The following is a 13,277-nucleotide window of genomic DNA, read 5'->3' as shown; positions in this document are numbered from 1 at the left end:
GCAGGCCACAGCTTTTGTTGTAGGAGGAGCCAATAGTTTGCACCCTGCTTAGGGTATAATCACCGGCACACCTGAACTCACTTCAGTGTGCATTAGTGTTCTGCAGTGGGTTGGTAGCATTTTCTGTATTCAGCGTCAGTGTTATTTAAGCAGTTGTGTAGCGCACCAGCGGCAGCTGTGTGCGGCAGCCTTGGCTACTTGCCTCAGTGTACGAAGTTGCAGGCGTACAAAGTCGGGGGTGTCTATCTACGGGTGTCCATCGAGGCTGTCTGAGAGCCTGATGATTGATTTTGTTTTTGCTGCCTGCCCTCATTCCACTGTGTAGTATTCCTCTTGTCCTCCCTAGTTTCCTCCATGTGTTTCCTTCCCATCCCTGTCCTCTCTCCTCTCCCCAGGTCCCAGTCAGGTAGGAGGTTCACCTCTCGCCAACATGGGCAGAATATCTCAAACCTCATCTTCCCTCCCAGATCCGCTGGTATTGATCTCTGTGTGGCTGGTGGCCTCTGGAACTGCCAGTCCGACGTCCAGAAAGCAGTCTTCATATCTGCCTATGCCTCCCACCTCAACCTTGACTTTCTTGCTTTAACCAAAATGTGGCTCTCGCTAGAGAACACAGCCACCCCGGCTGCCCTTTCCTCTGCCTTCTCTTTTTCCCACACACCCAGAACCTCTGGCAGAGGAGGTGGCACAGGTCTCCTAATCTCATCCTCATGGAGATCTAGTGTCTTCTCCTCATCCTTCGCCTTCTCCTCTTTTGAATTTCATGCGGTTTCTGTTACTTTGCCGTGCAAACTGTTTATTATTGTTGTTTATCGCCCCCCGGGTCCTCTGGGGAGCTTCTTGGATGAGATGGACATCCTCCTCAGCTCCTCACCAGTCAATGACACCCCCCTGATCTTTCTGGGTGACTTCAACCTCAACTCAGAGTACACCCAGTCTACCTTTCTCTCCCTCCTTTCCTCTTTTGGCATTACCCTCACTCTTTCCCCTCCCACCCACAAAGCAGGCAACCTTCTTGACCTCAACTTCACAAGGAGCTGCACAACAACCAACCTCTCTGTAACACCACTCCATATATCTGACCACTCCTTCATCTTTTTCTCTTCCACTCTCCTCTAACACCCATCCATCTCTCCCACCATCCACTGTCACCTGTCGGTGGAACCTACGCCACCTGTCTTCCTCCACCCTCTCATCCACAATCCTCTCCTCCCTACCATCCGCGGAGTTTTTCTCTCGACTGTCTCCCGATGATGCTGCTACAATTCTCATGTCCTCCCTCTCATCTTCCTTTGACTCTCTGTGTCCCCTCACCACCAAACTAGCTTGGGCCTCCCCCCCAGTCCTTGGCTTTCTGATGCTTTACGAGCTGTCCGAACCGAACTGCGGGCAGCGGAGAGAAAATGGAAAAGGTCCTGTCTCCCCAGTGATATAGCTTCCTTCCATGCCCTCCTATCATCTTTCCATTCCTCTGTCTCTAGCTAAATCTTCCTTCTTTCACTCGAAAATTAACGTGGCCGCCTCTAATCCCCGCAAACTGTTTTCAACCTTCTCCTCTCTCCTGGCCCCCCGTCCCCCCCACCCCCCTCATCACTCACACCTCACTTTTTCTCCTTCTTTGAAAAGAAGGTTGATGCCATTCGCAATTCCTTCTCACAACCCTCTCCCCCTGCTGACCCTTCTACCTTCCCCAACTCCCTAGCCTCCTTTTCTCCCCTCTCTGATGCCGACACATTGAAACTCCTTACATCCCACCGCCCGACCACCTGTCCTCTTGACCCCATCCCCTCTCCCCTCCTACAATCTATATCCGATGACATTCTCCCTTTTCTCTCCTCTCTAATCAACACCTCCCTCTCTTCCGGCACCATGCCCTCTTCCCTGAAGAGGGCCAGAGTCACTCCCCTGCTCAAAAAACCTACTCTTGACCCCTCTGCCCTGAACAACTACCGGCCTGTCTCTGTCCTTCCCTTTCTCGCTAAAACTCTGGAACGGGCGGTCTGCTCCCAACTGTCCACTTATCTTCTCCAGAACAATCTCCATGACCCCAACCAGTCTGGCTTCAAGAGTGGCCACTCCACTGAGACCGCCCTGCTCGCGGTCACTGAGGCACTCCACTCTGCTAAAGCCAAATCCCTCTCCTCTGTCCTCATCTTCCTCGACCTGTCGGCCGCCTTCGATACAGTCAACCATGAGATTCTGCTCTCATCGCTGTCTGGGATGGGTATCACAGGGTCTGCACTCGCTTGGCTTTCCTCCTACCTCTCTGGTCACTCCTACCAGGTGACTTGGAGGGGCTCAGTCTCCGACCCTCACCCCCTACAAACTGGAGTCCCGCAGGGCTCAGTTCTTGGGCCTCTCCTCTTCTCGCTATACACCATGTCTCTTGGTTCTGTTATCGCTTCCTATGGCTTTTCTTATCATTCTTACGCTGATGACACCCAACTCTTCATTTCCTTCCCCCCTGACACCCAAGTCACCACACAGATCTCTGCCTGCTTGGCTGATATCTCTGCATGGATGACTTCCCATCACTTGAAGCTCAACCTTGCCAAAACTGAGCTTCTCTACATCCCTGCTAAGTCCTCTCCGTCAATTGACCTCTCACTGACTGTTGAGGACTTTGTAGTTTCCTCCTCCTGTACGGCAAATAATCTTGGGGTGACTCTTGATAACTGCCTCATCCTGGCTCCACAAGTATCCTCCACTGCCAGAACCTGCAGGTTCTTTCAGTATAATATACGCCGTATCCGTCATCTCCTGACAGAGAAAGCCACCCAGCTCCTAGTCCAGGCGCTCATCATTTCCCGCCTGGATTACTGCAAATCCCTCCTAGCCGGTCTCCCAGCATGTGCCATCAAGCCCCTCCAGCTGGTCCAGAATGCTGCAGCCCGCCTGATCACCAGTCAGCCCAGGTCGGCTCATGTCACTCTGCTTCTCATTGGCCTCCACTGGCTTCCTATTGCCGCACGCATCCGTTTCAAGGCCCTAGTGTTGGCATTTCAGGCTGCTAAGAAGACTGCCCCACCTTGCATACAATGCTTGATCACTCCCTACTCCCCAGCTAGACCACTCCGGTCTGCCAGCTCTGGTTGCCTTATGGTTCCCTCTCTGCGTGCACCTGGCGGTCGAGCTGCACGTTCACGCCTGTTTTCCGTTCTGGTTCCTCAGTGGTGGAATGACTTGCCTACCACTGTCAGGACAGCAGAATCCCTCCCCCTATTTCGACGCAGACTCAAAACCCACCTTTTCAAACTCTACCTTAGTCCTCCCTCCCGATCTCCCCCGCCCCTCCTTTCTGATATCCCTATCCTTGTCTAACCCCCCCAAAAAAATATATATATATATTTTTTGCACTTATGATGACGACTATGTTTAGAACAGCATTCCATGTGTTTTCCTTGTTCTGGATGTGATGCTTTGACTTATGGTTGAACCTATGCACTTGTAAGTCGCTTTGGATTAAAAGCGTCTGCCAAATGACAAAAATATAAATATACTATAAATATAAATATAAATATTTCCCAAATCAGTCCCTTCAATTAAATTAGTGTTAGTCATTTCCCACATATCGGTGACATTTAAGGTTCAATTACAATGAGTAGTTGTTCCTATATCTAAACTACCGCTTCCTTTGAAGCAGACAGGAAAAAGGGTTCTGGGTCGTATTTGGGCAATCATTTTTACAGGGGATTGGTGGCTCGGTAGTTTGGGCTATTGCAACATGGGCCCATTTCGTGTCAGCATACCTGGTTGTGTGGTGTTGGGTGGGGCAGTGCTGTGTGCAGCATTTCCCACTGAGCAAGCTAGCTCTAATGATTTATTCTGGGAACATGGTTGCGCCAAAAGAAAGGTAGGGGGGAAGCAGTGGAGTGAGGCATTATAGCACACACATAGCAGTCTCTGGTTAGACGATGCTCACCTGTGAAATGTTAGAGGGAATTTTCCCTAACAAAAGCAAAGAATATTAATGTAAGTAATCCATGATGTTCTATCCCAAAAGCCCATTTTAAAACCCTTTTACAGGGCCTAGGGTGTGAGAGTTCTGATCGTGGTCGGTTGGGTCTGGGGTTTTTTGGCAATGGGTTAGGTGTATCCATGGTGTGATTTCCTTGACTTTAACTGCTGTGGGTGTGGAAAATATCACCTGATAGGGTCCCACTTGTCTGGGGTGTTTCCACTTCCGCTTGAATTTTTTCACGTAGACCCAGTCGCCGGGGATCACCTTCAGCTGTTCCTCTTCCTCTACTTTTGCTGGTGGTCCTTGGGCCTGTTTGTTTTGGGATTAAATGACACTGACAACCAAATTTTAATTTTTCAAATACCCCCCAAGTTTTGATTCCAACACCTCCAAACTTACTTCTCCCATCCTGGAACATTCATTACCCTCCCCATAATCATTTCATGGGGAGTGAAGTGTGTTATCAGACTGCTGAACGTCCAGAAGATCTAACTTCCTGTATTTTGATTACAGGGGCCTGATTAGCAGGCAAAGATGGTTGGTCAGCAGCTCTTTTAGCTGCAGCATCCCCGTGCGCGTTGCCCGGGGAAACAAGGCCTGCACATTTGATCACGGCTAGCTTTGGTACATTTCATTACAGTACATGGCATTTAGCAGACGCTCTTATCCAGAGCGACGTACAACAAAGTGCAAATCAAACACAAGAACAAGTGCAAAGAGGACCTGAGAGGACAGTACAGTTCCGAGTCCTTGTGTAAACATACAGAAAATCAGAACCCTTGAAGAGTACAATCAACTTTAAAACTAGCATACCACAGTTGGCAGCTAGAATACAACAATACAACAGTCCATAAAAACAACAATACCTATACAAGTAACAATATCTATACATAAGTGCCATTACAGTCTAAGGCTAATCGTGGTGGTGAGTTGGGGAGGGAAAGGTGTAGCCTGAAGAGATGGGTCTTCAGTCTGCGCTTGAAGGAGGTGAGAGACTCTGACATCCACCGGGAGGTCATTCCACCACCGTGGGACCAGGACAGACAGCAGTCGTGAGCGTGAAGTGCAGGTGTGGCGAGGGGGAGGCGCCAGACGGCACAAAGTGGCAGAACGGAGGGGTCTTGTTGGTGTATAAGTCTTGATAAGGGATTGAATATATACAGGGGCTGATCCTTTACCTGCCTGGTATGTGAGCACCAAAGTTTTAAATTTTGTAGACAATTTGTAGACAATTTGCAGAGATTCAGGAGATGCAGAGATAAGGAGAGACAGGTGCGAATACTTCGCTGAAACTAAGCAAGTAATCAGTGATAGAATAGGGAGGCGGAGTTACAGAACAGAATTGAAACTGGAGATGCGTTAGTAAGTTAGTTAAGTGATTTAAATTACAAATACCCAAAACTAGTGAATGTTAGTTTGTTAGTTTGGCAAACATATTCGTGTGTTATTATAATTAGTACTGTACAACTTCTATGTTAGCTGGGATTAGTATATTAGTGCAATGTACAAACATGGAATGCAGAGAAAGCAGGAAGTAAGGAACGCAAGATCAAAGTTCTGACAAAGAAAAATGCAGAGACTGAGGTTTAAATACATGAGGGAAGGTGACAATCTAGGCGAGGCTGGGAAAAAGGTGGGCTAAACAAATAGACAACAGGCGGGGAAACATAATAGGGTAATAACATACTAACGGGAGGGAGACGAAAACGCGGACTGGATGCACGTAACAAAACATGTAAAACATACGGCTCTGGATTAGGGAGTAGACATTTGCATAGCTTGAAGACGTAGTGATAGTTAGAGACAGGTGCGAACACTTCGCTGAAACTAAACGAGTAATCAGGGATAGCATAGGGAGGTGGAGTTACAGAACAGTGCAGAAATACTAAGAGATTGCGTTAGTGAGTTAGTTACGTGAATATTTCTGAACTACCCAATAAAAGTGATTGTTAATTAGTTAGACAGACAGTAAGTGTATTAATCGGATTAGTACTGTACAAAACCTAGATTAGTAGTAGTTAGTAAGAATCGTGCTTTACAACATTTAACTACCAAGAAAAAGCAGGAAGTAAGAATCGCGAGTTTTAGAAGGAATGTTGAAAACCGGAAAACTACCGTAACCACCCGAATAGTGGGACACGCAGACAGGGGAATGACTAGACTGGTAAACATTCAGACGCAGACATAACAGGGGATGACAAATGAGAACTGTAATGGAAAACACTAACCAATTTCAAAAAATGAATAAATAACAAGAATAAACATAAATACACACAAGACAAATACAGGAACATTACTGTAAACACTTTGGGGGACCTATGTGCCGATGATGGCCTACATTCCAACACCTTCAAACTAAGTTTGTTCTTCCAGCATTTTTATTTACAACTGAGATCTGCTCTAAAGGCATATGGGGTGTAAGTGCTGTTGCACTAATGCTTTGATGTGCAAGAAGTAGATATTTAGTATATGTTATGGTTGTAGTTGTGTATTGGTCTGTTGTTGTACTCGAGTTTTCATTCTGAGCCGGAACTAATGTTTTCTGTCCGTATTGAGTGTTTTTACGGCAAGTTTTGATTGACGGACTGTCTGTCAGCTGAAGTGACGACGTTCGCCCAACTATATTTGTAATATTTTTTGCACACTGATACATTTTGTTTGAAGTCAACGAAGATGGTCGAAGGGAGTTATTTGAAGTTTAAGAACCTCCTTTCAGGACAAGCGGCCAACAAGGTATTTTATTTATGAATGAATGCCCTTCGTTTAATATTCGCACAAGGCGCAATTTTTCTGTGTTTCATTTCTTCAACCAGTCGATGTATTGTAGTGTGATGTACTATCTTGCTTGTTTAAAACATAGTTCTCACGGCGTGACCAGAATCCATCTGACTGAGTCCAAGAAATAAACGCCCGTTTCAAAGAACCAACCTGTGTCTGTCGTGAGAGGAGCTACATGGGGTGCCATTTAGCTCTCCACTTCCGACCCACCCTATGACACATTGGATTGAGCCCACTCCAACCTCATGTGGATGGGTATCTAAAATTTACTGTAAACTATTGGAGCCATCAAGAAACCAATTGCAGTAGAGGCCAAATGGAGTCGAGAGCTTGGTGAATTAGGTCTCCGCCCAAATTGGAGTACAGTACGGTCCAACCTCAATTCAACCTATTCATTTCAAAGTCATCCACAGGGCCTGTGCCACACCCTAATGAAGGTGCCAAATGAAGTTACAACCCAATTACTACTGTTAGTTTTGCAATGCTAATACTCCGGGCTCATTCCTCCACTTGTTTTGGGACTGTCCATCTGTGAAAATCTTTTGGGAACATGTCAACTCATATTGCCCTTATTGCTTAAAATTAATTTTGTTTCAAATCCATGCCTATGTTTGCTTCGTGATGATTCTGATCTTAGAATTACCCAACAGAAAATGTTATTTGCTGGCTTTACATCTGGAAAAAAAAACAATTCTGCAGCGTTGGATAACACCTGATGTATGCATGAATACATTTTGGATATGCTCTTTACAAAGGATTGTTAATCTTGAATGCACTACTGCTAGTCTAAACAAAGCTAAACCGGCAACAGTTGACGTCTGGAAGCTGTTTTCTTCTGATATATATCAATTTATATTACAAAGTAATATGTTGATTAATGCTCTCCAATCTGATCTATTGTATTCTGTTCCCCCCTGTATTATTCTGATCACAAAAAAAAGAATAAGAAGTAGTTCAAGACGGCACTGGTTAGGTATAGTCCCGGCAAAAATATAGTTCTCAAAAATGGCTGAACGGATTATGAAATAAACATCATGGTTCCCTGAAATGGGAGACTATGCATAAACACTGCTGTAATTTCTGCATTGTGAAACCAGAATGTATAAAACTGCCCTTTTTTAAAATCTAACAATTTAACCACTTGTGATTTTTTTATTACGAATCTCAAATTGTGGAAATAAATGATTGGTCTTTGTTCCAAACATTATGGAGGGCACTGTATTTCTTCCTTTAAGTCTTCTAAAAGCCGATTCATTGAAGTCACCTCAGCCATCACAGATTGCAAAGTTGTTTGCAAGGCTGTAATTGAGTCAATATCAGCAATTTGTTTCGGAATGCATGCCATCTGACCTCACATGAATTAAAATCTTTTTATGATTTTAGAATCTGATCAGTTTATAAACCTCATCAATTTTATTCAAGCAAGGAATTGCTGAGTGCTCCTGGAATTGCTTGTGTCTGGTTTCTACATTTGTTTAAGTTATTGCCCAACAGACCAGAAGATTAACTTTTAGACACAGAAATGAACGAAATTCTGAGTAGTTCCTCAGTGCTTGCTGGAACAAATTTGTGAAGACATTGACTTCCTATGAACTATGAATCTATGATTTTTTTCTGCTGGAACGTAGAATAAATGTACAGTATCAATGTTTGTTGATGTACAGTTGTACAACTATTGTGCCATTGAGATGCGGTTCTCTACTGTTGCTGATGGTCTTCTCGGGTGCCTTTTAACTGTGCCATGTACCTGTCCATCATTAAGGCAGAGAATTGGGCGGCATGATCAGCTTGATAAAGCACCTGTGAATAAAGCAAACTAAGACACAGAACGCTCCAGGAGTGGAATAGTCATGTCACCACTCCTCGGTCTCAGACGCCGACTGCAGGAAAGAGCACAAATTTAACAACCTGGAATTCCTCATGTAGCTCAGGTTTTTGTCTACATAACCAGTAGACATGGTCGTCGGATTGCCTTTCCACTAACTGAGCCCCATCTCCCACAGTCACATTTTGTGACCTTTTTTGAGAGGTGTGAGTCATTTTCACTGTTGCCTCTAAATTCTGTATGAACTTTTTAAATTATTTGCTCGGGATAAAATCATGTGGGGATTCCTTACGTATTTTGTTTTTTCAATTCACAACAGCTTATCAGGGATAATGAGAATTTTGAAACAGCACTATTTAGGTGTACCCAGTGTAGGGGTCCTCGCACGGGACTCCAAATTATGTAGGGTCCTCGCACGGGCCGCCAAATAACGCAGGGATTTTACTCTCTACGAAACCGGGGCGCCAGTTGAACGTTGTGTAGCAGTATAACTGCAAAAAGTAATCAGTCTCATAAAATTACTATTATCAGAAATATCTAACCACAAATTTAGTATTTTAATTAATAATTAAAATAACCAATATTAATGATTAAACATACCGATAACCTGAAGGTTGGAAGTTCTTCGAAAGACTGCTTTAACTCGGCTCTCATGTCTATGTGATTCCAAAACGGACACCGGGGTTTAATAAAATATATTTATTAAACAAACGTAAAACACAGAACAGATAAACTAACGGGACGTTAGTAAGGAAATTTAGTTGGGTATGTGTGTGTGTGCGCGTGTGTGGCGCGCGCAAGCGCGCGTGTCGCTTGAACAAGGGAAAGGTAAAAGTGGGAGTAGCTAGCTTGGGTAAGCTAGAGTTCTGGGTGTGTTAGTTATTGTTAGCTGTGAGAAGACTACTTGCGTAGTTTACTCTATATATGTGCAAAAGACGGCGAATCAATTCACGTACATATATAGCTAACAAAATACATTCCAATGATAAGACGGCTAATATGGAAACACAGATTCACAAAAACAGTTAAGACTAAACTAAACACTGGCTATGCCTGAATGTTTGTTCTCTTACTGAGTCCAATTTGGAGTCCAATCCAAATTGGATCCAAAAGACGTGCTGTCCTTGTAGGAGCCGCGATGGTGCTGTGAATGTGTGTCCTGGAGAGATGCGCAGGCTGGGGCGTCTTAGCCGCGGGTTGTCGTCTGGTCCGCTCGGTTGCTGGAAGGATGTTCGTTGGTCCCTTTTCCGGGTGGAAAAGTTTGTTGCTGTTGTTCTTTGGTGAGCTTTGCAGGGGTAACCTGATGTAGCGTTCTGCGTACACCAATTTCCACTCGCTATAGGCCACGAAGTTACCGCGAGGTAACTGGGTGTGTCCGTAGGCCTGGTAGTGCGCTGTGCAGCATTCAGCCTCTGTCCGAGTCTCGGAGCAGATGAGCTGAAGCGAATGGCCAAAAAGGGTGCGTCGAAGAGAAGAAGCAGAAGAAGCAGAAAAAGCAGAAGAGGCAGAAGAGAGAGATCCCAAGAACGTGTCTTGCTCTTATATGGGACCGTTTATTGCTCCCCATTACGGGATTGGCTGAACCAAGTTAGACGTCATTCGTGGTGGACGTTGCGGAATTTTCCTGTGGGAATGTGGAAGTTGTAGTCCCTACACCAGTACCGTGAAATGATGGAGAGACAACTGCATGATATAATAATAATTTCCTAAATGATTAATAGATTAATGAATCAAGTGCACAAGTTTTTGAATTGAGTAACAATCCTCGTTTGATAGCCTATCACCATATGTCATGATGTGGAATTTGCCTATTTAATGGCCTTATCAAAAGAACGGTGGTGGTTCTCGCTTGTATGGCGCCCTGGGCTGACATACAGTACTGTGCAAAAGTCTTAGGCACCTGTATAACATTCTGTACAGATGAGATTCAAAAATAATGAAAGGTCCAAAATAATCATACTATACATTTTACATTACGTTTTACTAATTTGGCAGAATAGTTAAAAACTGAATCAAATCAAGATTTTTTGGGACCACCGTTCGGTGTTAAAACTGCATCACTTCTCTGAGATATAGAACTGCAGGACAGCGTTGGCTAAGATAATCAGCAGGGAGGTTGTTCCAAGCATGTTGGAGAACTTGCCACAGTTCTTCTGCAGACTTTGGTTGGCTCCTTGCTTCTGATCTCAGACAGCCTTAATCAAGTTGTTCTGCGAAATGTAGTCAATTGCTTACAGTAACCTGTTACTTTTTTAAATACAAAAACATCTCTGTAAAATGAAATCTTTTGGAAAATTAATATTTGGAAATATCAAATGTGTTCTTTTATACTAACACACACACAAAAAATGAATATATATATAATAAAGTCTAGGGTGCCTGAGACTTCTGTACAGTACTGTATATACAAAAATAAATATCAAAAAGAAGTAACAAAGACAAACAAACAAATTGTATGAGCATCAAAATGTCAGGGTTGGGAGGTAGTACCGGTTGTGTTTATTATTTTCACCTGGTGCTCATTAGTGCCAATGGAATGTCTACCTCCAGAAAGTATTTAAAGCCCTCTTTGACCATCGGTCGACGCTTTGGTGTCACTGTTTGCTCTGCCACCAAGCTGGTAAGCACACGGTAGACTCACTGTTAAATGAGTCAGGTATTGTGCTGGTTCTGGGTTTTGCATTTAAAAGAAAAACAAAAAAAAAAAAAGGTAAGGAAGGTGTTCTGCTCGTTGTGTGTGTACACTGCGAACGCCTTCCTGTAGGTTCTTTTTCAGCTCGTGTGAGCCTGTGGGTGAGGGACGTTGTCCCTGGTATGTATTTTTTGTTTGTGCGTTTTCCGGAGCTGCGACTCACGGTTGTTTATTTTGTTTACCTAGTCTTTTATACGAGGTTGTCTTTTATTTTGGGATCCCCGGTCTGGGGTTACAGGGCTCGCCTTTTAGCCCTCATTTTGGTTGTGTTATTCGCCCTGGTTTTTAAGGGTTGTTTTATTTTCCTAAGCCGTTTTTGGGGCTATTTTCTTTATTTCTGTTCCATTTCCTCTACCTCCCGGGGTTCATTATTTGATAGATTAACCACTCCCTCCCCCCCTACCTCAGGTTTCCAGTGGGGAGACCTGACGTCAACCTCCCTCCGCCCCCCTCCCCATCTCATACTTCTGAGTGGGAGACCTTCAGCCAGCCTGCCTAGCTCACAAACTAGAATCAGGGTGCCCACTCCATGCAGGGATGACATGATATTGTGGTGTCCGGGGGTACAGGCTGGCCAACCAGAGGGTCCCAGCATGGTTCAGCCACTTCCGGGTTGGCAAAATAACTTTTTAAAATTATTCAAGCGCTGTTGCATAAAATTGTCATTGAGAATGTGTTACTTGACAAGTGAACGATGTTAAGTGTTTAACAAAACGTATGCATGTATGTTAAAAGTGCATGTTACCCTGTGTGGGGTTTGGGGGTCGCCGGGGGACTATCGGCTGGCAGTCTGCCCATGTCGCCCATACTGAAATCCACACCTGCAAAAGAGGATCCCCAAAGTCAAAGAAACCAACAAAGATGAAGCAAAATAAGGCAAAAATAAATAAAACTATTAGACAATAATATAATAGTAGCCTCAAGTTTTTTTTGGACAAATGTCCCAGAATTAAGCTACAAGCCATACAAACATACATGCGAAAAGTCATCTGGCGGTTTATCTATAACAAATTTAAAAAAATATTTTTGGTCTTTGATTTAACGCCAAATTACAACATGGATAGATGGTGAATGGTAAATGGTTGGAATTTATATAGCGCCTTTATCCAAAGCGCTAATTACAAAGTACAATTGATGCTTCTCATCCACTCATTCATACACACACACACTCACACCCCGACAGTGATTGGCTGCCATGCAAGGCGCCGACCAGCTCGTCAGGAGCTTTTAGGGGTTAGGTTTCTTGCTCAGAGACACTTAGACACAGCCCGGGCGGGGGATCAAACCGGCAACCCTCCGACTACCAGACGACTGCTCTTACTGCCTGAGCCATGTCGCCCTTTGTGGATAGGTCCTAATGCATCAGTCTCCTGGTGACCTTTTAAAGAAAGGCTGGTATATCCTAAGGGACATGTTAGTTTATAGAGACGTGGATGCTATTAACAACAGCTCATTAGTACAAACATTAACTTAACTTAACTTCACGTTAATGGAAACAAATCTGTGAATTTATTTAACATCATAATACATAAATTGCATTGTAAACTGTGATGGAAACCCAGACTGTGGACAGGACTGAACATGAAGTGTGTGTGTGTGTGTGTGTGTGTGTGTGATTTCCCTGCAGGCTGGTTTGGTGTGATCTCACAGAGGGCTACTCTGATGTTCTGGCCTCAGTCCTGCGCTCTCCTCACTCAGAGCTGAGAGACCTAGAGCACTCTCTGCTGGACTGGAGGACCGACACTGTAAACTAGAGATACTGTGGTGAGTACGAGCACTGACCCCTTCAACCAAAAAGGAGTCCAGTGTGAGAAAATAGAACAGGGCCACTCCAAATGTCAATTCAAATTAAGTGCACTGCAGCATCTGTTCAATTTCAGATTTTTTATTTGTTTCAGACTCGTTTTTTGTTTTTGTGTAAAAGGGGGCCATCACTTAAAGTGCAGAGTTGCTAAAAATGGCCATACTTCTACAAGGAAACTGCCAAATCATTTCATGTTGGGTATCTTGGGAGTATTCAA

The 13,277-nt window shown here is 44.3% G+C and overlaps 1 protein-coding gene across 2 annotated transcripts in view; it reads left to right on the top strand.

The window, feature by feature from the left end:
• LOC133111416 (NACHT, LRR and PYD domains-containing protein 3-like) overlaps positions 1-13,277 on the top strand; it is a 90,131-nt gene that overhangs the window by 64,152 nt on the left and 12,702 nt on the right. For both annotated transcript variants that reach the window (XM_061221755.1, XM_061221754.1), the window contains exon 12: positions 12,884-13,020. In XM_061221755.1, coding sequence (XP_061077739.1) covers positions 12,884-13,010 — 127 coding nt within the window. In that variant the 3' untranslated portion in view covers positions 13,011-13,020. The remainder of the gene's footprint in view (positions 1-12,883; positions 13,021-13,277) is intronic.

The sequence above is a fragment of the Conger conger genome, chromosome 15 (genome assembly GCF_963514075.1).
Source record: "Conger conger chromosome 15, fConCon1.1, whole genome shotgun sequence".
Lineage (NCBI taxonomy): Eukaryota > Metazoa > Chordata > Actinopteri > Anguilliformes > Congridae > Conger > Conger conger.
This window is presented reverse-complemented; position numbering and strand designations above follow the sequence as displayed.